The following is a 27044-nucleotide window of genomic DNA, read 5'->3' as shown; positions in this document are numbered from 1 at the left end:
GGGTAAATTAGAAGACCTTTATGTGTATTGTATCGCCGGTCATACCATGTATCTGTGTTCTCACTCAGTAGCTTTGTGTGTTCCACTTTACATATTTACCAGTGTTGCACATTTGCCTACACAGATAAGCATCAGTCCTTTCTACTGCTCTCTCTCTCTGTCTCGCTTAGTCTCATACATTTCCATTCCAAAATCCCTGCAGATTTTGTGTCACACTTCATTGGATTTTACACAATAATTTCAATGAGTGTTTACACACTTCACCCTGTAATGCTTATGTAACCATCTAACATTTTTTTCAAGGATGCTGGATTGCTGAGCTCTTTTTAAAAGCGCAATTTAAGTTACAATTTTTTGTAACTGTAATTGGTTTTATACTGTATGTTTGCCATAACTGTGGGATGTCTAGAAGTCTTTCAGACTCTTAAGTCTTTTAGTGGCTGCATACCATGCCTACTGTATGAAGTGCCTGTCTGTCTGGCTGTGACCATAAAGGTTTTTAGCTTGTGTTGAGTGCGTTTGAGGTCTCTGGTAGATAAGTCAAAGCTGCCCACCAGCAGTTTCAGTACTTTGCCACTGACTGGCATATCTGGCCCGAAAGCCAATGTTTCCATGGTAGCCTTGCCTACGACTGTGAAAGCCCAATAACTATATTAAAAACAGAAAATCTAAGTGAATCCTGGCTTTCTGAATGGTGGACTTGCTGAGTAAACCACTGACTCTCAACTTGGACCATGGAGGGACACAGAGTCCACAGTATTTGTTCCAACTATGCACCACAACACTTAACCTGACTGAATGCATTCCAGCCTTAGTTTCTAGTGAAAAATAATTAAGTGGGGCAGGGCTAGAACTAATCCCTGTAGACACTGAGCTCCTCTGTGGCTCGAGTTGAGTATCAGATTGGCTACCTGCATGTAAACTCATTTAAGACCAAGCCCCTAAGCTCTTCCTGAGACCAGATATTTGACTGAGTTGGATCAATCACTGAGTCAAGAGGACCAACTGAATCTATTATTGAAATAGTGATGTAAAACAGGTCCACCCAAAAGTCTGACAGAGTCACAGTCAGTTGAGGAACTCAGCCGAGAGGCTCCTGGTGCAGCGAGCGGAGCGGAACTTGAGCTCGTGGTAGCACTGCACAAAGCTGTGGTAGATAAAAGTAATGGGCAAAGCCAGGAGCACTATGCCACTCACCACACAAAGGCCTCCTAGTACACGCCCTGGCACGGTGATGGGATACATGTCTCCATAGCCGACAGTCGTCATGGAGATAATAACCCACCAGCAGGCAGCAGGGATGCTGGCATACTCCTCATTGCTGGATTTCATGTCAAGCCCATGCTCAAGCAGTTGGGCCAGGGCCCCAAAGATAGCCATGGCCACGCAGATGAAAACCAGCAGCATGACCATCTCACGGTAACAGCGGCGAAGTGTTAGGCCCAGGGTCTGCAGGCCCAAAAAATGGCGAGCGAGCTTGATGACCCAGAAGATGCGCATCATGCGCAGAACACGCAGTGTCACGCCGGCCCGCTGCAGCTGAGAGTTCTCTCCAGTCAGGACTGTCATGGTCACAGAGATGTAGTAAGGCGTTATGGCCAGCAGGTCAATGATATTCAGTGGACGTCGCACAAACTCACACTTGTCACGTGACACAAGGAAACGGACGATACACTCTGCTGTGAACCAGCCAATGCACACCGCCTCAATGATCCTAAGCAGATGCAGAATTGTGTGAGAGAAAATTAAGAGAAGCATTAATATAAATAAAGCACTGACACAGTATACACATACAGCAGCAAGCAGTTTGGGCTATATGATGTATTAAGCACAGTCTAAAGATTTTAATTTCACAGCCATCCAATTAAGAATGGTACACTATATAAAAAAAAGGGTTCCTCTTCTGACTATGGGCTGTGGATCAAATTACAACAATGATAATCAGGCTGCAAAACTGCACACTAAATAACAATTTCTAATCCCTAATTAGCATAGAGATTAAGATAAACAATTAAGTTTATTAGGGAGTGAGTAATTATAACCTTGTGGAGACTATGCTACAGCATTAGTCATGCAATGTCTAGACATGCTTTAAGACCTAGTAACATTTTTGGCTTAACAATGTCACTTTATTAACAAGGTTTTGTGAATATGGTTTGTAACTAAATAATACTGATTAAAAAAATACCAGTTATAGTTTAGAAGCATATCAAAGGCATATTGTTCAAAGATGTCAAGTCTCAAGAGACCCTGTGTAATTTCTGCTTTTTGTTGAGACCCGTCTCAATGTATTAAAAATGCTGCTAGGTCTTAAAGTGTTATACAAAAGGAATCATAAACACAGGTCCAGTTCAGAGCCCAGTTAACTATAATGTGTATTTGGTTAGTTTAGGTTTCTTTGTTATGATTAATGTTGGGCAATCTGAAAAGGAGTCAACAGACACATGCTAACATGAGTGAGGCTGAAGCATGTATCTAGAGATGTCTTCTTATTAGAGATGAATATATTATAAAAGCAGTTTCACATCCACTTGAAAGATCCTGTAATAAATCCTCTCAAATTGTATTCCATGTAGATTCTTTTCCACTAAATTGCAAATGGTGGCATATTTAACCAGGAAAATCTTTATACCAAGTGGTGTGGAACTAATGGTGGTGTCAAATGGACAGCATGTCCATGTATTTAAATTCTTACTTTGCAGGCACTGAACTGGAACAAAAATATATATATATTTTTTTTTTTTTACAAAGGGAACATCTATTATGTATGGATGACATTGTTTGGTTGATTGAATGACAAACCTGACATTTCACCTAAACAAACCTCTCTCTCTCTCGCTCTCTTTCACAGACACACACACACACACACACAAACACACGCACACACACACACACACACAGACATAGAAAAGCCTGGGTGCTCCGCGGGTACCAGCACCTTCAGAACAGTCCATGTGGCAATATAGATATAGGACAGACACATGAAGAGGTTAAAAGGACAGAAAAATATACCACTCCAGAAAAAGTAAAAGAAATGTATTTAATAAACAATTTCACAGCTATATCATAAATAAGATTTTTTTTATAATTTCATAAATTTCTTAAGATGTGCTACATATTAACAGTACAACAAAGCCAACTTTACTTTTACCCATTCAACTCGCCCACCCATGGGTATGACGTAATTGTTAGATAAATCACTGAACTAGTGTAAAAAATAATGTCTACAAAACAAATTTCAATGCTGAATTCACACCTACATTGTCAGGACCCCGGTACTGTACTATTCCACTACTTTTTCTTTGTCTCAATTTACAAACAAAAGGCACAGCAATGCTAAATCCAATCATTATTTTTAGTACATTTGAATGAAAACTACATTATCTAAGTCCTGTAACTACAGCCACACACCCATGGAACACACGCGAAGGATGAGCATTTGTACAATGAATTGTGTGAACTACTGCAATCTAGTACCTGTTTTTCTCCGATGGTGCCTGGTGATTATTTAGGCGTAATTCCATATAAACACTGAAAAAGTTAAATACTGAATTTGTTTTCTGGCTCACGCTCAACTCAACGATGCTTCAGCACCTTGGATAGGGGCAGCTCGATTGAATAAATACATTTTTACACAATAACCGGACAATTTGCCCTAAATGTTGCGTTACTTTATTCACTTTCCCCACACGTGCAATCGAAGAACATTTAAATACCACTAGTTTTCAAGTGCAGCAAATTTTTACAGAACCCAAAACATCGTTTTAGAATTATAAATCGCAGGGGTTATTTACAATTCAAGCATTTATAATATTCAAGTAATTATAATAAACCGTGGGGATTTTAATATGTAGATTATTTTATGTTTTATGATTGAAGACAAGAGACAAACATTTAGGAAACAAAACACAAGACAAAACACAAGTCGACCGACTTGGACATGTGTAGTGGGGTTTAGAAAACTGTCTTGGTCATAGATCATGCATATAATCAGGGTTTCTCAGCAATGCATCGTGCATGAAAGGGACTAGTAAAAAAAGGCATAAGTACCCGGCCGGATGGTCTATAGACTCTGTGTACCTGTGCTCCTCCACCATGTTACTTTCAGCAGTTTTCCAGTCGGGCAGAGTGCTTGCGCACAGGAGCACCATGGACACAATGACAAAGAGGACAGAGACAGAAGCGAGAATCTGTGCGGCCAGTGAGGACGTGGGCTCCTCGAAGGTCCTGCGCATGCTCTCGAGCCACTTGGCGTCCTTCAGGCGGCCGGTGCCTCGCCGCCTTCTCTGCTCTTGCTCCTCTTGGTCATCTTTGTCCTCGACGCGGCGCTCCTCCTCGGTGAAGTAGGTGAACGTATCGGACATGCGATCATCCAAACGCCGCTGGCAGCACAGCTCCAGGTGCGAGCTTTCCAAACCCCAGTAGATCATTTCATTGTAGAAGGAGAGCTCGCACATGCGTGGCACTATGCGCAGTTTGCCGTGCTTCACGTAGAGCATGAGAAAACCAAAAGCCTCAGCGTGGCGGTCGAAGAAGAACTCGTTGCGCTCCTGATCGTAGTCGTCGCACACTTCCAGCACCTCTCGCTCCGACGCGCAGCTGTGCAGGCGGCTCACTCTCCTCAGAGGGAAGTCCTTCAGCACATCCATGGGGAAAGCGTACCGCGTGCCGCCCACGTTTAGAATGCAAACGCTTTGGCCAAACTTCATCCTCGGGAGCGTTCAGCGAGAACACAAGAGAAAAGTGCCAGTCTCGGCGAACTGCACGCAGATGGAGAAACTCCGTCGCTGCGCGTTAGACTCAGAGTGCATGTTTAGACCGTCTTCTAGTGGTGCACCAAAGGGTTGGCAAAAACTCTCAAGACCTCCTGTGCAGTTTCCTCTGACATTGGGTTTTGGAGAGAAAACTTGTAAACGCGACCGGAGACGCGAAAGAATGTGCGGAGGCGCCCAGAGTTACGCGTGCACAGCGTCTTACTGAGGCGTCACCGTGCCACTGTCAAAGCGAAGGAAGTAGGAGTGATGTCAGGCGCGCGCGCACGCACGCACGCGCAAGCATACACGCGCGCGGGCACATACTCACGCGCACACGCACACACACACACGTGTACGTGTACATACTGTATATAAACTCGAGTTTGAAGTCACATGTACACGCGAACACACGTTCTATGTATACTTAAAATGATTAGATAAAAAAGTTTGGACTTCATCAGTCACACTATGTATTGATACCTGAACGCTAATGCACAGCCTTACAAAGGTACAACGCGTTCAAGTCAGAGTTTTGGGCCGCAGGAGCAGGTGTTGCGGCGCGAACAGCAACAACTAGAGGGCGCCTCTTTTCCGTGTTCCTTCATTAGTCTTCGTGTGGTCCTCAATAGACTGCTGTACATTTCTTAAACCCACAGGTTGATCCAACTTAAGTCAAAAGTACTTTTGAGTCAGTGCAGCCTAAAACAGGTGCATGAAATCATGCGCCTGCAAACCCAATTTACTGCCAACTATAAACCAGAAGATAATTCGCCAGGGAGAAAGAGCAAGGAGAATGCTATTACTCAGCAATTACTTTTAGCATTACCTGGTTAACAGTTTCTTCCCAAAAAGTTTAACAATAACACGAGTTTATATTGCATTTTGATATAGGGTAAATTCTATATCAGGGTGACTGGGAAAGTCTTAAATATAGTAAGTGAAATGATTAATTCAATTCAATTTTATTTGTATAGCGCTAAATTAATATTAAAAGTGAGACAATGTAATGCATGCAGGAACTTATAATGTAAATGCATGCAGGAACTTATAATGTAAATTATATCCAGTGTACATATACAGAGTCACCAAAAAATGTATACACACTACAGGAAAAAAAATATTTTAATTCTAAATTTATTGCTATACATTGTATATAGGCCTATGATAATATGATGATAATAATATAAATATTATAATAATATATACATTATACTATTTTTCTTTTCCTGAAGTCTGTATAAATCTTTTTGACTGACTGTATTCCACTTTGTGTATTATTGTATACTGTGTACTGTGTGCGTAATTTTACAGATTAATATAAATATACTCTACAGTAAACTTATTTGATTATTAATTACAGTATGGTAATAATTTTACAGAAAATATCCAATAAACAACTTCCTGATCCACCTACAATGCATTTTACTCTGGCAAATAAAAAAAATCATCCTTGCTAATCCTTAAATTAGATTGTTTAATTAAAGACAGACTTAATAAAAAAGAAAGCTGCTTCAGTCGAAAACACAATAAAACACAGATTGAAAAGATTATAATAAAAACATTTTTTTTAAGAAATTTTCTATTACAATCTATTCAACACAAAATAAACAATATCTATCTATCTATCTATCTATCTATATATCTATATATATATATATATATATATATATATATATATATATATAAATATCCCATATATACACAGTGCATTCGGAAAGTATTCACAGCGCATCACTTTTTCCACACTTTGTTATGTCACAGCCTTATTTTAAAATGGATTAAATAAATTTTTTCCCTCAGAATTCTACAAACAACACACCATAATGACAACATGAAAAAAATTACTTGAGATTTTTGCAAATGTATTAAAATTAAAAAATTGAGAAAGCACATGTACATACAGTAAGTATTCACAGGCTTTGCCATGAAGCTCAAAATTGAGCTCAGGTGCATCCTGTTTCCTCATCCTTGAGATGTTTTGCAGCTTAATTGGTCCACCTGTGGTAAATTCAGTTGATTGGACATGATTTAGAAAGGCACACTCCTGTCTATATAAGGTCCTACAGTTGACAGTTCATGTCAGAGCACAAACCAAGCATGAAGTCAAAGGAATTGCCTGTAGACCTCCGAGACAGGATTGTCTAGAGGCACAAATCTGGGGAAGGTTACAGAAAAATTTCTGCTGCTTTTAAGGTCTCAATGAGCACAGTGGTCCATCATCCGTAAGTGGAAGAAGTTCGAAACCACCAGGACTCTTCCTAAAGCTGTCCGGCCATCTAAACTAAGCGATCGGGGGAAAAGGGCCTTAGTCAGGGAGGTGACCAAGAACCTGATGGTCACTCTGTCAGAGCTCCAGAAAGAGAAGAACCTTCCAGAAGGACAACCATCTCTGCAGCAATCCACCAATTAGGCCTATATGCAAAAGTGGCCAGACGGAAGCCACTCCTTAATAAAAGGCTGATGGCAGGCCTGAAGGACTCTCAGACCATGAGAAACAAAATCCCCTGGTCTGATGAGACAACTCTTTGGTGTGAATGCCTTTGGTGTGAAGGCGTCTCGTTTGGAGGAAACCAGACACCGCTCATCACCAAGCCAATACCATCCCTACAGAGAAAGATGGTGGTGGCAGCATTATGCTGTGGGGATGTTTTTCAGCGGCAGGACCTGGAAGACTAGTCAGGATACAGGAAAAGATGACTGCAGCAATGTACAGAGACATCCTGGATAAAAACCTGCTCCAAAGCACTCTTGACCTCAGACTGGGGCGATGGTTCATCTTTCAACAGGACTACGACCCTAAACACACAGCCAAGATATCAAATGAGTGGCTTCAGGACAACTCTGTGAATGTCCTTAAGTGGCCCAGCCAGAGCCCAGACTTGAATCTGATTCAGAGTTCATCTCTAGAGAGATCTTAAAATGGCTGTGCACCGACACTTTCCATCCAACTTGATGGAGCTTGAGAGGGGGTGCAAAGACGAATAAACAAAACTGGCCAAGATTAGGTGTGTCAAGCTAGTGGCATCATATTCAAAAAGACTTGAGGCTGCAATTGCTTTCAAAGGTGCATCGACAAAGTATTAAGCAAAGGCTGTAACACATTGTCATGACAAAATGTGGAAAAGGTGATGTGCTGTGAATACTTTCCGGATACACTGTGTGTGTGTGTGTGTGTGTGTGTGTGTATATATATATACTGTATATACTGTAAATAGATAGAAATAGAGAGAGAGAGAGAGAGAGAGAGAGAGAGAGAGAATATTTATTTTAGGTTGAATAGATTGTAGTTGAAAATTTCTAAATCGTTTTTTTTCAAAACTAATTTTCCATCACAATCTTTCTAATCTGAATTGATTTGATGCCCTTTTTCGTGTTTTAGACTAAAGCAGCTTTCTTGTTCATCAAAGCATTAAGTCTGTCTTTAATTAAACAATTTAATTTAAGGATTAGCAAGCATGATATATTTTTATTTACAGTGCATATATGCTGTATAATTATTTTTTTAAGTGTTCTTGGGGAAAAAACTTATAAAGACAAAGACAAATTATACAGTACAAAGACAAGTGGAGTTCAAGTCAAACCAGAACTTGGGATGAAAATGTTCATGTTCATGTTTACAAAAAAACTTTAAGCACAGTATGATGATGAGACTCTTAGCTGCAGCGAAAAACATTTAAAGAGCATAAAAATATTAAAGAAGGCTAAGAAGGCTGTATGTCCATGAATGATGATCCTGGACGAGGTGGCTCAGAGCCCATTGCAGATGTTCCTGTGAACAGTGAGTGGAACTCCTGACCCTTAAAAACTTAATGGAGATGCATCTGTTTGTGGGAACTGTACATACACAATCATTCATTGCCACATCCCACATACAGTTCTTACAGTCCTGATATAATGGCAAGTGATTCCCCACATCGTTGGGCCACTAAAGGAGTTTCTGGGAAGGAGTTCCATTTCAGACATGAAGCAGGTAATATGATCATGTCTCTGTACAATAAAAAATTCTGGTTTAACTTAATAGGGCTAGCACAGTGTTTAAGGCATTGGACTAATGATTAGAAGGTCCCAGGTTTAAACCCCAGCACCACTAAGTTGCCACTGTTGGGAACCCTCAACTTCTCAAATGTACAATAAGATAAAATATTATTCGTTCTGGATAAGGGCATCTGCCAAATGCCATACATGTAAACTTGAATGCTAAATTAAGTAACAGATGACATCACTGGACTGCATAATTAGTGCAGCAACGGTGGTGCTGGAATTTAAACTTGTTGTCCCCCAAGCAGTAGTTTAAAAACAGAACCACCACTGCCAAATAAAGCAAAATATCACAATTTTTCATTTAAGCCTCTGTTACTAAATGTAATGTTCAAGTCTGTTCTGCTTTTGTAATTTATTATTAAAAGCTACCTTAAACACTTGGTGCCTATAGGTGTCTTTAACCAACATTGTGCTTTCACTTGCTCAGTGATGAACCGAACTAAAAAGAAATGACTATTTTGGAATGTCATTAATACATTGATTTGGCCAACATATGAAACATGGATCTGTGGTCTAGCCTCACATGGGGAAATCTGTTGCTGCGGAGGTTGTGTACGTGGTCAGCCAGCCTGGCGCCACTAGCACTAATTAGACATATAATGGAAATCCATGAAGGTTCCTGGTGCCTTTAATTATCTTTTCACAGTGCCATGTGCCACTGTGCCATCTCCTAATGCTATCTCCTATTAATGAACCCAGTCTCAATAAAATTTTGCACCAGATCACCAGCTTCATAATTAAGGACAGTGCTAATAATGACTGTGGCTGTCCAGTGTCATTCTATTACTGTACCAACCAGCAGTTATACATGACTAAAAATTCACGGTGGCCTCAGTCAGTTTAATTTGTATCTTTAGCCTGCAAGTTAATGACATGAAAGTCTTAAGTGAGATCAAAGGTCTGACCTCTTTTATATAGGTTGCTGAGGCCTTTAGTTTAGGTGATTTAAATTTATTAGGTGCTAAAATAAGCTAGTGTAAACTAGAAGCTCATTAATTTTTTTATAACCCAGTTGGCTGGTAGATGCAAAGCATGTTTTATTAGCTTAATAATTAGACTTGTTGCCAAGGTTTTTGCAAATTCACAAGGTTAAAGTTCTCCTGTGTTAGGTATGTCAGGCTTCAGCAGTCAGTTACCTCATGTAGCACCCTTGATATGACACTTCAACTTATTGCCAAGGGGGTAATGTGGTACATTGGAAAAAGAAAGCGAATCTCTGTAGGGATGTTTTCCTTCCAGATACTGTATCTTCACAAGTAATAAAATTTAAGTCCAATTTTTGTCTCAAGTCTTTAAGCTTGAGTCTTTATGTCAAAAACTTTTAGGGGGTGTAGAATAGTAAAAGGGAAAAAAACGCAATAGATCAACTGTAGTGTACAAGTATATTCAATTCAATTCAATTCAATTTTATTTATATAGCGCTTTTAACAATGGTCATTGTCCCAAAGCAGCTTCACAAAAAAAAATTAAAGATTTTTTTTTTTTTAGAAAAGAAAATATTTGGAAGTGTGTATGTGTGAGAAAAATGTGTCTAGATAATAATGAAATGAATGAATGATGAATGAAATGTCTCTGATGAGCAAGCCAAGGGTGACGGCGACAGTGGCAAGGAAAAACTCCCTGAGATGGCAATAGGAAGAAACCTTGAGAGGAACCAGACTCAACAGGGAACCCATCCTCATCTGGGTGATAACAGATAGAAATAACATCAAGTGTGTTGTGCAGGTGAAAGTTCAATATATCAGAAGTTGTGTAGATTCAGTTCAGCAGTAGGTGCAGAGGGCAGATGGGGTCAGATCACTGGAAGCACAGGAGCAGGATGTGTAGCTCCAGCCATCATAAAGCAGAATCTAGCTGGAGCAGGTCCTTCTCAAGATGCCTTAGAAACCTTGCAGGGTTGGCCTTTGTCTACTGAAGCTGGCACAATCTCCAGATGTCTCAGGATGGGTAGTAAAATACAGAAAAGATGGAGAGAATTAGCGTAGTTGCCATTCAGGATAGGTGTACTGGAGTATGAGGTTATGGGATGAGTTACGCGTATGCCAGATTAAAGAGATGCGTCTTGAGTCTACTTTTGAATTGGGAAACCGTGTCTGCTCCCCGAACAGTGTCTGGAAGGCTATTCCAAAGCTTTGGAGCCAAATATGAAAATGCCCTGCCCCCTTTTGTAGATTTTAAAATTCTGGGAATTACCAGAAGTCCGGAGTTTTGTGATCTTAAGGGACGTGGTGGATTATAGCGTATCAAAAGACTGGTTAGGTATGAGGGAGCTAAACCATTTAAAGCCTTGTATGTAAGTAGTACTATTTTGTAATTAATTCTAAATTGAACAGGTAGCCAGTGCAGGGATGATAATATAGGTGTTATATGATCATATTTTCTGGATCTAGTGAGAACCCTGGCGGCTGCATTTTGGACTAACTGTAGCTTGTTTATTGAGGATGCAGGACAACCACCTAGTAATGCATTACAATAGTCCAGTCTGGAGGTCATGAATGCATGAACTAGTTTTTCTGCATCAGATACGGATAGGATACTCCTAAGTTTGGCAATATTTCTAAGATGGCAAAAGGCTGTTTTTGTGATATTGGAAATATGATTTTCAAAAGACAAGTTACTGTCTAATATCACGCCCAGGTCTTTTACTGTTGAGCTAGTAGTAACAGTACATCCCTCTAAACGCAGGCTGAATTGTGAAAGCTGTTGTGTGCTGGTTTTTGGGCCGATGAGCAATATCTCTGTCTTATCTGAATTTAGTAAAAGAAAGTTATTGGTCATCCAATCTTTTATGTCCTGGACACTCTCTGTTAATCTAGACAACTTGGGTATTTCATCTGGTTTTGTTGAGATGTATAATTGGGTATCATCAGCATAACAATGGAAACTAATCCCATGCCTTCTAATGATGTTTCCCAGGGGAAGCATGTAAATTGAGAACAGGAGAGGTCCTAAAACTGACCCTTGTGGGACCCCATATTTCACTGGCATTACATCAGACGGTACTCCATTTAGATCTACAAAATGGTATTGATCAGACAGATATGATCTAAACCATTTTAATGCCTGCCCCTGAATACCTATATGATTTTGTAGGCGGTCTATGAAAATATTATGATCTATGGTGTCGAATGCAGCACTTAGATCAAGTAAGACTAGTATTGAGATGCAGCCTTGGTCTGAAGCTAAAAACAAGTCGTTTGCAATCTTAACTAGTGCAGTTTCTGTACTATGATGGGGCCTGAAACCTGACTGAAATTCTTCTAGGATGTTGTTTTCCTGCAAGAATGTGCATATTTGAGCTGATACTACTTTTTCTAATATTTTTGATATGAACGGAAGGTTTGAAATCGGTCTATAATTTGTTATTTCATTCCCGTCCAAATTAGATTTTTTAAGAAGCGGCTTAATAACTGCCAGCTTCAAAGGTTTAGGGACGTGACCTAGATATAATGAAGAATTAATAATGTTTAGAAGTGGCTCTCCAACTGTAAGCATCACTTCTTTTAAAAATCTGGTTGGTATTGGGTCTAACAGGCACGTTGTTGATTTAGCTGAGGTGATAAGTTTATACAGCTCTTCCTGTCCTATACCTGTAAAGCACTGAAAATCTAAATGTGAAGCTCTAGGCTGAACTAGATCATGAGATGCTATTAGAGGTTGAACCTCTGTTATTTTCTTCCTTATGCTATCGATTTTTTCATTAAAGAAGTCCATAAAATCTTCACTACTAAAATGTTGTGGAGTACTCTCTGCAGGCATCTTAGGTTTTGTTAGGCAGGCTACTGTACTAAATAAGAACTTGGGATTGTTTTGGTTTCTTGCTATCAGTTGGCTAAGATGCTCGGTCCTAGCGGTTTTTAGAGCCCGTCTATAGCTGCACATACTGTCTTTAAACGCAATTCGAAAAACTTCTAATTTAGTTTTTCTCCATTTTCGCTCAAGGTTACGGGTTGCTCTCTTTAGGGCGCGAGTATGACTATTGTACCAAGGAGCAAGTGTTTTATCTCTGACTTTTTTTAATCTGATGGGAGCAACAGTGTCTAATGTACTGGTAAAAATAGTACCCATGCTGCTGGTCACTTCGTCTAGATCGTCTGCATTTAGGGGTCTAATAAGAATTTGGGACAGATCCGGCAGATTACTTGTAAATCTGTCTTTAGTAGTCGGATTCATATTTCTAACAAATCGATAACGTGGAGAGACACAGCTAATCTGTTCTACGGGTAGAGTATAAATTAGGAGGTGATGATCTGTGATATCATCACTTTGAGTTAAAATCTCTATATTAGTGACATCTATACCATGAGATATAATTAAATCTAGTGTATGATTACTGCGGTGAGTTGATCTATTTATATTTTGTTTAACCCCAAAGGAATTTAGTAAGTCCATAAATGCGAGGGCTAAAGTGTCGTTAGCATCATCTACATGAATGTTAAAGTCACCTACTATCAACACTTTGTCAGAGTTAACAATTAGGTCTGATAGCAGATGTCCAAATTCTTTAAGAAAATCGGCATATGGCCCTGGGGGTCTGTACACGGTGGCCAGAGTAAAATATAGCGCGGGTTTATTATGTATTTCATTAAGTGCAACATTAATAACGAGCACTTCAAATGAGTTAAACCTTGGCCTTATTTTCTGAATAACAGTGAGTACATCTTTGTAGATAGTGGCGACACCACCACCGCGACCAATTAGACGGGGCTCGTGCTTATAAAAATATCCTGACGGAGTAGACTCATTCAGACCAATATATTCATTTGGTTTAAGCCAGGTTTCAGTGAGGCAGAGTGCGTCAAGGCAATAATCTGATACCATTTCATTAACAATAAGTGCTTTAGGCGTAAGGGATCTAATGTTGAGAAGTCCAAACCTTAGAGGTAGACTTCGATTACTTATTTGGCCTTTTTCTGGTTTAATGGTTACCAGATTGTTTCGGCTGGATTTAACGAATTTATTCTTTTTTCTCACTATTCGGGGAACAGACACAGTTTCTATAGTACAAGCTATGTGTGTGCGTCTATTAGTATGGTGAGTTGTATTGTGGCTGATATCTAAAGAATCTGAGGTATGACTTACCGCAAGTCAGATGGTTCGTAATGTCCTGGAGATGTTGTCAGAGAGGACCGCTGCTCCAGCTCTGCTAGGGTGCAGGCCATCTGTGCGGTAGAGCCTAGGACGCTCCCAGAAAACATTCCAGTTATCAACAAAGGGTAATCTCTGTTGTTGACACCAAGATTGTAACCATTCATTGAAGGCAAATAATCTACTGAACCTCTCGATTCCTCTCTGAAATGTCGGAAGTGGTCCAGATACGACGATCTTTGTCGTGGGTGATGTGCTGCAGACCTTCTCGACCAGGCTCCTGAAATCCTTCTTTAGGATCTCCGTCTGCCTCAGCCTGATGTCGTTGGTGCCAGCATGAAGAACCACAGCTCGAATGTTCTTCCTCAGGGCCGCAGGCACCAGTGCAGCAACATCAAGAACACGTGCACCAGGTAAACAGCGCGTGTACGCCTTACCTTTAGCTGTGGTAGCACGCACGTGCCGGACAATGGAGTCTCCGATGACCAGCGCGTCGTGTGCCGTCTCACGGAGAGGAGCGAAGCGGTTTCGGGTTGAGATCTCGAAGACGGGTGGTGGCGGAGAAGGAGAGGTCCTTGCCCGGGGCTTGGCGCGCGTCTTCCGCTGCTGCAGTATCCAGGCCTCGTGGTATCCCGGCGCCGGGGTGAAGGAAACCTGGGCGGGCTGCGTCCTCGGTGCGTTGGACCTGGGCAGAGAAGCACGCGGAGTAGAGGTTGTCGGAGAATTCTCATGCCGAGAATTTACCTGGGACAGGTGAGCGTCGGTCCGCGATGATTCCAGCGTGGCTTTCCGCTGCTGTAGCCGGGCCAGCTTCACCTGTAGGTCGCGGATCAGCTTCTCCACGGCCTCCATCTCCAAGTCCACCGAGTATATAGAGTATATATAGTATACCGAGTATATATAGTATATATAGTATATATAGTACAGTATATAGTGTATTATATAAAGACTTTTTTTTTTATAAAATAAGATCTTTTGCAGAAGTAATGCTTAAAAGATAAAATAAATGCCACTTCAGATATTAAAAAGTCCTTATTAAAGATAAGATTACTCATCTTTACACGTTAAAGAATATTAAGGTTAACATGAAAATCTTAATTTGGTCCACTGTAAACATATACTTAATCAATTAGATACTAAAAAAATTAACAATAATACAACGAAACTCAGAAGACCACATTGGCTTGAACACCAGTTAGCCAAGAACAGAAATCTCATTGGAGTGGGCGAAGGATTACCAAAACATTTGAAGATTGGAGAAACACTTTTTTCCCCCTAATATTAAACTGTTCCTTTTTTTAATGAGTCTGTGCCCACTGTAGCCTCAGATTCCTGTTCTAGCTAAAAGATAAAGAACAGAAGTGGAACTCTGTGCAGTCTTCTGTTGTTGTAGCTTTATCTGTAAAGGTTTTTGAGGTTTTGTATGTTCTGAGGTGAATTTTTTTGCTCACCACAGTAAAGAGGATTTTTTTTCTGGTACTATTCCTTCTGTTGGCATGAACTACTCTGCCTGTTTTCCCGATGTCAAGGCTTTTTTTTTTTTTTAGAAAATTAATGATAAAAAATACACAAGTTTAAACAAGCATTTCTGGCACCAACAATCATGCCTGTATCATATCGAAATGATCCCATTTATTTTTTTACTTTACCCAGTGTTTTATTGTAGTTGATGTGAACATGTCTATGCAAAGTTGCTGGACCATATTAGCTCTCTTTTATTCTTGGCTCTGCTGCCACATGAGTCGCTGATTTAATAATTGCATAAATAAGTAGATGTACATTTTCCTAATACGGTGATAAGTGATTGTGTATACGCATCCATCCATCAATCTTCTGTTTAAATTGCCTGGAACCTACTGTATCTCAGGGAACACGGTACAATGCAGAGGACACCCTGGTGGACTGCCAACCCATTACAGGGCACAAGCAAACACTCACCATCATACACCATGGCCAATTTTTGTGGCCCATGTATTTGCATGGGAGGTTGTATCCCAAAATAAATAGAAAAAATAAAGCAACTGCACAGAGGTAAAAAAAAAGTCTTCTGTAACTTTTACACTCACCATGTCCAGGTTATCATCGAAAGACTTATTTTTCTCAAGTTACTACTGATGGTCTCTAGTGGAATTGGTGGTCTGAAAGTTACAAAAACTTTAATGGACTTAAGATCTTCAAAAGAAAATTCTTTTTTACATTTTTACTCTCATTTCTTAATTTAATTTTTTATATATATTTTTTTATATTACTGTCATCTTAAATAACTGCTCTTGTACAGTGCTTGTACTGTATTCTGCATCTGCAACATTTAATATAAAATTCAATGTGGTTAGCACTGTCGCCTTGCACCTCCAGGTTTAATTCCTGTCTTGGTTCTGGGTGCATGGAGTTTGCATGTTCTCCCTGTGGTTGGTGGGTTTTCTCTGGGTACTCTGGTTTCCTCCCACAGTACAAAGACATGCAAATTAGGCTGATTGGCCTAAACTGCCAATTGTGTATGAATGAGCATGTGTGTGTCCTGCGATGAATTGCCACCCCCTTAAGGGTGTACCTCGTGCCCTAGGTCTCCTAGGACAGGCTCCAGGCCCCCCTGCAACCCTTTATACAGGATAAGGTGGTATAGAAAATGAGTGAGTGAGAATGAGACTATTAATATTGCAAAATACGCTTATTTAAAAAAATAGGTCAGTTTTATAAAATCATCTGCCAAATATACACAGCACAAATATACAGTGAAACCTTGGATTGGGAGTAACTTGGTCTGCGAGCATTTTGCAAGACTAGTAATATGTGTGTGTGTGTGTGTGTATGTGTGTGTGTGTGTGTGTGTGCGCGCGTGTGAAAGTCATCCTACACTGTAGCCCCCGCCCCCTCCTCCTCTCCTCTCTTGTCTTCCATCAGCTACGCTTCTTCTTACAGTAGGTAAATGTAAAGTGCAGGTTAATTTGTTTTATTTTCACTTTATATTTTGTATTAATCATTTAACATAAATAAATATTTTTGAGTTGTGTAACGAATCATCAGAGTTCTTATAAGGGAATTTGCTTTGCTATACGAGTGCTTTGGATTACCTGTATACAGAACAATGTTTGTGATTGTACTGTATTATAATTACTTCTATTTTCTGGGTCAGCATCAGCATCATACAAATTCATTACATTTAACATATAGATACAGTTCCTTAACCACTATTATAAAAAATAGCCTAGTTAGACCAGTATTTTGGAACATTAAGGATAGGAATGTTTTTCATTCAGGTATATGATGTTGTCTTTGTGCACAGCAGTCATACTAAGAATAGTGTCAAATGCCATGTATTATATTTAAGCATGTTAAAGCTAATGCGTTTCATATAAATAATTGTGTAAAGCTGTCTGGGATTTATAGTCACAAAAGACAGAACAAACGCAGTGGATATGATAAGGTCTGATATTTCAAGCTAGATTAAACACACATTAAGAGATAAAATGACCTGTTGTTAGTACTGTATGATATGATTAACGTTGTAGGAAAGATAAATTGAGAAACACCCTGGTCTCTCTTCAGGCTTCAGACTGATGACTCGTTACAGATAACGTATTATCAGTGGGTAACAGGTATTTGACATTGTTTAGATTGTCCTTCTCTGGTCATATTCAGCCACCCTAGGTAGTCTAGAGCAGAGATTACTGAGTTATAGCTGTCCTTTTATGAGCTTTGACAATAAAATTCACAGCCAGCTGGTTCTCCTACATCTTCCAATTGCATGTGTCATTCTGTGAAGAGTATGACGTACTACTGTAGCTACTAAAAGTGTGTGTTGTTCCAGTAAAGTCATTTTCTAAGGTGACTCTGAGAACTCACTGCAGTGCTTTCATGAACATATGTGAGAAATTATTGCAATTTGAAATTTGCATTTGCAAGCCTTGGAAAGTACATCATTTGAATAATTGACTTCCCATTAAAAATATATATTTTCTTTCTTTCTGTCTGGTCAGAGTGGGGACATAATGCAGAGTTCACACACAGTGCTGACGGAAAGTTTTCAGACCCTTTCAAGCTTTTAATTTTTTGTTATGTTTCATATTTATTTCAGTATATATTCCAATATAGTCCACAATAAAGTAAATGTAGTGTTTTGTTAATATGTTATACTGTATGTTAGTATACATAAGTATTCAATGGTTAAAGTACCTTTAAAAGCAACAGCAGCCACAAGTCTTCTGGTAAATAATGCTAATTGCGTGGTACACCTTTGTTTTGGAAGTTTCTCCAATCCTTTTTGCAGAATTGTTCAACAGTCAGTGTACAACAGTTTTCTGGTCTCTCCAGAGATGCTCTTTAGGGTTCAGGTCTGGACTCTGGGCTGGGTCTGTCCAGGAATTTCACAGTTTTTTTTAAAGTGGCATGTTTTGGGTTATTGTCTTGCATTGCCTTGGGTCATTGTTTTGGCCCAGCCTGAGGATAGTTCTTCATATTATTGCATACATTTTCCTTCTTTTTACGACATTGAATTTCCGTGTTTGTAACATCTGTAACATCCTCAGAGCATGTTGCTACCACCACTGTTTTTGACTGTAGACATGGTATTAATAACGATGGATCAGGATTAAGTTCCTGATTTCAAATCATTGAATCTTAGTGTTATCAGACCATGTTTCTCATGGTCTGAGAGTTCTTTAGGGGCTTTTTGGTACAGTAAACTTCAAGCAGGCTGTATATACCAAATATACTTAAGCAATATCATATGAGAGGGAATGCTATTGTGATAAATATCAGCATGGCTGCAATGTGGTCGTAGGCTTGAAGATGCAGCTCCAGTGCTGAAGGCATAACAGACGTACTGATATTCAGCACAACAGCACATCCAACTTTAAGTGCAATCTTTTTACTTTTTTTGCGTTTATGCAACATTTCCACAAAAAAAAAAAAAGGTTTATTTCTTTACACAGATGGTTAAGAGGATGGTTAAGTGTTTTTTAAGATGACAACATTATCAGATGTGTTTTTTTGCTGAAAGTACTTCTGTGACTGGTTTTCAGTGTAGTTTTTGGCAGGCAGTTGCTCTCTTCTCAATATGGTGAACAATACAGGCCTGCTTTTACCAATTCTGCAACTAACAGTTAGTGTAGTTCACACTTATTAGAACACCTGGGACAAGGTACGGTACATACAGTGAAACATCCCGGTGCTGTTATTGTCTATTATCATCCCTCTTGGAATGCCTTTCGTCCAATTAGATTCTCCCCAACTGCTACCCTAATCATTTAGAAATTTACTTGTCACCTGAACACCATGCCTATATGAACTCAATATAGTGTCTTGTCTGGACGAATTTCTGTAAGTTACTTAGCTTTGTTTCTGCATATTAGCCAGGCCTGTTTTCGTCTTCTTTTTGTTTTCTTTTTTTCCTACTTTTCACTATTTTGCTCCTTACCTGTGACTATTCTCATTGTAATTTATTTATATCCATGAGGCAGAAATATCCCTGTGTGTCATAGTTACCATGCACACACATTTTCACACACTCATTCGCATTATTCAAATGTTCACATGTAGTGCCAGTTTTTACATGGTCAATTCACTTTGTGCTATGGTTTTCTGGGGTGGTAGAAGGCCCTAGAGTGGAAAGCAAACCCAAGGAGAACATGCATAAAAAATCATTGCTGCAGCAAGGCCTAGTCGAGCCTACCTGCATACAGGGAGGGGCAGATGAATTTGGCAGGTAAAACCTTTAGCTCGTCAGTGAGTTTATTTATTGGCATTTTTGGTTTTGAGAGAGGTGTCTTTGCATAATTATGCAACAACAACAAAAAAGAATTTCTAAAAATGGGTTGTTTAAGCAGTAAATGATAAACATTATTGCAGGTTCTTGCTGACCTTTATGATAACTGCATTGAATATTAAACAAATTAAAAAAATGCAGGAAATACCTACATTTTTCTATTTCTTTAACTACAAATGACAAAACTACATACTATTTCCCTGTGATTAAAAATAATAGGTCAGTCTCTGCAAGCTAAGCACTGAAAAAGTGACGTCACACAAATGTTTTTAAGGAACCCTTGCAAAGAAGAAGTGTCAGTATATTTAATTACCTATATCCATTTATTTTTGGCATAAACTTTAACCCTCATCACATTCATGTTTTAGGGGCCAAATTGAATTGCTGCAACAAGGTTCAATGTAACACCCGCTGTGTCAATTTAATAATGAACTCCATTATACTCTGTTTTTGTAAGAAGCAGTGTCTTTGAAATACCTTGGGAAAGCAAAACCAGTATTCTGGTCCTCAAGATTTGTGCATGTTGAAGGATTGTACAGGTTGCTGTAACAAACCCTGTGATTTTATTCAACATTTAGAGCTGCAAGCAGGGGAGAATCAGTTTTTTTTTTTTTTTTTTGCTTTTTCTGTTTTTATCCAGTAGAGTTTATAGGTAGATGATGTTGTGGAGTCCATGGTGTCCAGAGTAGTTGGTTCATCCTTTGACCTTTAAATATACTGCTTTTCATTTTCTGTTCTTTTTATATCCATGAAAATTGATCTGTGTGAAATGGCCAATTAATCCAGGTGACATCTGAGTACTTGCTGTTAGTTCATTTTAATGAAGCATTTTTTTTTTCATGTTATACATGCACAGCTGCACACTCACAGTCATTATTCCTAAATTTTAATAAATAATTTTCTCTGCACTGGTGTAGAAGGTTTGAATTTATAGATGAGTACACAGAGCTGAGGGCATTACTGGCGAGCAGCATTTGTTGGATGTTTATGGGCAAATGGTTCTCATGGGAAAAAAAAGCAGATAAACCAAAATTCTTATTTGTTTCTTTTACATAAAATATACTGTATGTATCTCATAAAAATTAATAATGTCCACTAAACTATGAATGGTAAGCCTGAAGCAATGCTTAAGTTGACAGAGCAACTGCCCATTTGCACTCCTTGGCTAAGGTTCCCCTTGAGAGGGAAATTTATTTATTTATTTATTTATTTTTCATTAATTAATTAATTAATATATTATATTACATATTGTGGCGTGGGCGGGGTTTCGACTGGCAACCATCATGCTTTTGCTGTGTGTTCACCCTGTTGGGGAAAGGTGTTTGGGTTAGTGGCTTCGGCCATGTTGTGTGTGTGTGTTAGGTTCATGCTTAGGCTGAATTGGAGGTAGGTTCTCGTGTGAATGTACTGCTCATGCTATACATGCTGTGTGCATAATAAAGTACTCCCATTGCATTGGGCAGCAATTAAGCTCACTTGTCTCTCCAACATCCTTTCCAGCAGTAAAACGCTACAATATATTATTTAGCATATTCTTGAGCATATTTAACAAGAACCAACCAGCAAGCAAATGTAGCTGATATTAAGTTGGCTTGTAACGTTCTAATCATTTCAAATTCAATTAAATGTAAATTAAATTTTGGGTTCTTAATGTATAAAATGCACAATAAACGCTATAGGTAGTTATAAAGGATAACTTGTCTGCTTTTCTTTAATTTACATAAGGTATAAGATAAATGTTTGTTATTGTAATACAGACATTCTATAGTCCTTATTGATGGATATATGTGTGATCTAATACTTGGTTTAAATAATATAGTGAAGTATACAAAACTTCCAATGACTTGAATTTAAAAAATCCACTTTGAAATATTTATATGATGTACAAAATATTAACTCATAATTATTTGAGTTGAGTTCAAAAAGCCTATTTTCAAAATTTCGATGTTATGTTTTCTACTTTCTACTTTCTACTTTACTTTTATGCTGTCTATAAAAAAATAAATATGAATAATTGTGCCATATGGAAAGAGTGTGATAAGCATACAGGTAAATGCCTTTTACAATATAATTGAGAGATGACAGTGTTTAGTTCATATAACAATATTCACAGTACAGTATTATGTAAAAGTAATAGTGTGGATGATTGTTTCCCTGCTAAATTTCATTCATTTTTACATTTGAAACAATTTATTAATTCTCAGTAGTTAAGTCATTTAACCACTCCGATCACAGGTGTAAATCAAGTTGCCATTGTTGAGCCCTTCAGCAAGGACCCTAACTCCCAACTGCTGTATAATGAGAAAAATGTAAGTTACTCTGGTTAAGATTGTTAGCCAAATGCCATAAATGTAAACATAAATGTAATTCAAGTAAATGTCAATGTTAGTGACACCAACAATTGTAGTGGGCAGTAGGCCAGTAATGCCCATTTTCAGGTTAGAGAAACAGGGTTACTGTATATGTGGTAAAGTGTGGTTACTGTATATACAGCTTTGACATATACTCAATGACATATGTGACCTGACCATTTGTAAAAACTGTATTAAGTTAATGTGAATGGGATGCAATACATTCTATTTGTATTCATATTCATTTTATACATATTGCACATAATATAGTCATTTGTTAATACAATTAATTTAAGAAAATTAATAAACATTATGGTGTATTGAATTGAAAAATAGTTTTTGTCCCACTACATACAGTTATACAGTACTGTATCATGCATGCCCCAAACTTTTCCATGTTTGGTAGTTTTACAGTCTGAAAATGAATTGGGAACTTATGAATGAATCAACAAAAAAACAGCGAAATTTTATGTAAATGTAGTACTGTGCACAAGTCTTAGTCACCATATTATACGCTATACAATTTTGTTATATATGTTTATCATGTCTGCATAATTAGAGTGTGACAAAGTTACCAAAAAACTCATATTCTCCAGCATGCTCAGTAAAACCTAACAGCTGTTTTCTTATTAAACTTCACAAATCTGTGTCTAAAACTTCTGATTTAAACAAAGAGTTTTTTACTTCAATTATTGACTGTTTATTTTATTACTCTTTATTGCTCTTTATAGAAGTTTTTTATGCAGAAATGTTTTAAAAATCATCTTTTGCTTATGCCATATTTTTGTATGTGGCCAAGACATTTGCACAGTACTATATGTAAAATAATTGTTAGGTTTTTCTGAGCTTGCTGGAGAATATGAGTTATTCTGGTAACTTTGTCAAACTCACTCCTTTCTATTTTTATGCAAATCCCAGGAGCGTACATTAGGTTATTTTTTTCCATCTGAAAACTGGTCTGTCTTGTACTATATATTTTTTTCTTTACAGCCATGCATATACTTTATTCTTGTGTCATTTTATTAATTCATTAAATCTTTAAGTTACAGTATATATGGAAATACTGAATGAATTATGCAGACATGATAAACATATATAACAAAATTTGTACAGCATATAATATGGTGTCTAGGACTTTTGCACAGTACTGTATATACATTATATATATATATATATATATATATATATATATATATATATATATATATATACATTATATATATATATATATATATATATATATATATATATATATATATATTATATGTATATACTGTATAATCTATCTACAGTATCTGACTATCTATTTATTAAAAACATTATAAAACTATTTAATGTTTGTTTACAGAACTGTGGGATTTTCAGTTTTGTATTTTTTTATTTTAGCTTTCTTTAGACTAATGTAAGCACACTAAGAAATGGTCAGTCAGTGTTTTCTTCCCTATCCACCATTTTTTAAATAGCCACTGAACGCCTTATACAGTAGTTGTTGGTGATTTTCATCATTATTTTTTCCCCCAAAATAATTATTGTACAGGCACAGGAGTTTAAATGCAAGAAAAAAAGGGAGACAATCATGCGTGACCGTGTCTAATTTATACAAACTCAACTTTTTGTGCTTCACCGCTAATTGACTGCTTTTGATGAGACAAAATTAGCGAGAAGAGCTAATTTGCAATCAGACGATGAAAATGATGCACAGAGTTCTAAAGCGAGCAATGTGCCAATCAGAGTGCACTGAAGGATGTGTGGAGGAGGGCTAGTTTAGGGCTAATTGTGAAGTAAGAGCGGTAAAGAGGACAGAGGAGAGAATGTCTCTTGCCAAACTTGAACGAATAGAAAGGTTTAGAGAAGTCTTGAGTGCGTGTGTGGGCTGAATGCTAGGTTCTGAGAGCAGAATGCCCGTCAGCCGCTGCTGGGAATAAGTGCGTTGACAGTGGCTTGTAAATCACTGGCTTGGCACTAACACGTACAGTGGCACAGACATTCAAGCAATGTTCTATATATTCAGTTTCTACTGTGACTAGTCTGTTGACCGCCAGTTCATAGTCTTTTGAACCATATTATTATAGCCTAAAAAGATAAAATAGTGTTTCAAAGATAAATAAATGCATGACCTTCTGTATACAAAACAACATTTTTAGACAAATAGTTTGCAGCACATATACAGGCATAATAGCTGGCAGCATTATTTACCTGTTTATTTAGCATAATGAAGCGCATCTCTTGGTGTTTTATGGAGGCACTGAGGTGCATTATAAGCTTCTGTGTGCTGGCCTGCTTTGATGTGGAGTGTATTCAAACGCCTTTTCATTTCAATATGTTGTTTACTGTAGGTTGGTCAGAATAAAATGAAGGCAGAATTATAATTTATTACTAAGACTGTTTGAAATGTCTCTGGTTTCTTTCAAGCCTTTTGAAGAGCACGGCTTTAGAACTCGCTGGTTGTTGATCGCATTAATTTCTAAGTGCAATGAGCAGTATTGCTTATACTTTTAGCCAGCTCTGTAGCAGTGCATATCCTTCACAGTGTAGATGACCGCAGTAATCATCTCCAGGCCCTCTGTTCTTTCAGGGAGGTGAGAGCTGTGTGATGTTGATATGAATGTCACCCCGGACTCAAATAAGCAGTGATACCATCTGGCACAGCAAGTCACACTACTGTCAAACACATTCACACATGATAGGTTTTGAAATGGCACTGATTTGATCATTTTCACATTCCAGGAGGTGAACATAAGAATCTTAAATTAAATATAATGTCAGGAGATGACTCCTTTGCTGACTCTCTCTCTCTCCTTTGCTGCGGATGCAAGCAGTGATGAAAAGGACATAAAGGAGTTATAAAAGCAGGTATAGAGAAAATAGAAACTAAGGAATGACAGCGTGTGTCCATCTGTCAATGTTATCCTTGGTTATGAGTCACATTTCTTTTTGGTAAACATTCGGTATGCCAGTCTGTCTGCCTCCATCAACTCTGAATGGCAGAGATAAGGCCTGTTGACTGGGCAGCTCAGGCATCCTGTTTATACTCTAATCATATGTCACATGCCTCATTTTCTACAGTGAAGATCTCTGATTATTATTGTGGAACACAACATCAGATTTATTTGCTTTTTACCAATGTATCAATGCACATTTGGCATGTAAAAATGTAAAAAAAAAAAATAAATAATAATAATAAAAATAGTCAGTAATAATCTTAAAACATTAACTTATTCATCTTTAGTAAGTTGATTCTTGTCAGGGTCAAAAAGCCTGTCGGACACTGGACATAAGATGTAAATATACTCCGGACAGGACATCAGTCCATTTCATTGCACTAAGAACACACATGTTCACGTAATCATTTACAACTTAGGAAAATTTAATGCCACTAGTTCACCTACTGGAACATTTTTGGGAAGTGGGAAGAAACCAGAGAATGGCGGAAGCCCCCACACACATGAAAGACATGCGAAATCACAGAATTTCAGCATAAATCTAAAGACCCTGGAGCTGTGAGGGGGCAAAGGCACTCTGCCACCTCTCTTAAAAAAGCATATATATTTGCATATAGTTTACAAAAATTTAACTAGGGACAATTTTAATTATTTTTGTCCTTTTAGTTAAAATTCTTTCAATATTCAGTAAAGGTTTGTTTCATAATAAGAAAAATTCACTGTTGCGGTTATTTAATCTGGAGATTTTAAAGATTGCTTGAACCTCAAAAACTGGCCAAAAATAAGTACAGTATATGCTTTGTCATTGATTAACAGCAGTAGCTTTAATCCCGTTGGTGCTGAACCCTCCCATAAGAAACATTTCCATGGTAGTCTAATGTTACCTGTACCATGGTATATATTATGTTATTTTTTTAAAAGTACCGTTTTACTTATTTATATAGTACATGTATCACTCTATGGTATATGGTACTACCATAATAGATTTGTTTGTACAATGGTACATGTAGAGTACGTGCTACAGTATGGTTCAACATGGTTCTACCTAGTCCAATAGTATGGTACTATGGAATGCATACTACAATACTGTTAAAAATATGTTTTATATATACAAACATACCATATTAGAGGCTACTAAATTTTAGTAGCCACTCCAGTACCCAATATGTCCCATGGTATTTAGTCAGAAGAAAGTTGAGATCACACCATAGTACTACCATCATGGTACCTACTAAAGTCCAATAAAGCACCTACCCTGATACCCTGATATAAAGTCCTATTGTGCCCACTATGTTAATGTAAATCGTAATGTAAAAACTCCACAGCCCTACTTTCAGTTCTGATCTAAGTTTATTGCCCTCTATATATACTCCTTATGTCTGTGTGAGTTTCCTGATTCTCTGGTTTCCTCTTTGCTCAAAAACATTTCAGTGGTTGGACTGTAAATAATTAATGGGCCTTAGTTATTAGGTGTTTTTGGCATTTCTTAATTGTCCACAAAGATTCTATACAATATTATAGTGTTTACATAAATGTACAGTATGCACTGATACAGAGTTGGTGACAATAGACTGCCACTGACATTACAGCCCACTGCCAGTAGGGGTCTTGGTAAGACTGTGCATGGGGCAGATGAGACTGGCTGATGTATGTGGGCATGTTTTAGGTAGAAGAAAAATGAAGCAGTAGGTATAATTCATGTCTCTACTTCTTCACTCCCTAACATAAATATTAATATGTAATGTCTTCTTTATTATATTTTTGGATGAAGAAAAAATAAATAATCCATAAATAAAAATACTATCTTCTTTCATGTTTTTATTCGAGTAAAAGGCCTTAATTGAATTTTCTGCTCCGTTGTGCACAAAAGAATAAACAAAGCCTTGGTTTAAAAAAAGGAACAAAATGCCAGTTATACTCAGTGCTCAGTGCTGTAGGTGCATTAAAGTCAGGATCTAACACAACTGGCACAAAACAGACAGTGTTACTCACTAGCTTCAAAACTGCTTGGAGTGCAGCTGTGTTTCTGCATTTATCAAGGCCATGTGGAGAGTACATCTTATGAATAAAAGAAAGCAGAGTCCAGAAGATTAAGTGCATACAG

General features: G+C 38.0%; 1 protein-coding gene across 1 annotated transcript; it reads right to left on the bottom strand.

Moving 5' to 3' along the window:
- Positions 1 to 907: 907 nt before the first annotated feature.
- Positions 908 to 4709, bottom strand: LOC128529271 (potassium voltage-gated channel subfamily G member 3-like). The gene is made up of 2 exons (XM_053502678.1): positions 4051 to 4709; positions 908 to 1714 (listed from the first exon to the last, which is right to left on the bottom strand). The coding sequence occupies exons 1-2, from the start codon at positions 4707 to 4709 to the stop codon at positions 1069 to 1071; spliced, it is 1305 nt and encodes a 434-aa protein (XP_053358653.1). The 3' UTR covers positions 908 to 1068.
- Between the last annotated feature and the right edge of the window lie 22335 nt (positions 4710 to 27044).

Source organism: Clarias gariepinus, chromosome 8, assembly GCF_024256425.1.
Source record: "Clarias gariepinus isolate MV-2021 ecotype Netherlands chromosome 8, CGAR_prim_01v2, whole genome shotgun sequence".
Taxonomy (NCBI): domain Eukaryota; kingdom Metazoa; phylum Chordata; class Actinopteri; order Siluriformes; family Clariidae; genus Clarias; species Clarias gariepinus.
This window is presented reverse-complemented; position numbering and strand designations above follow the sequence as displayed.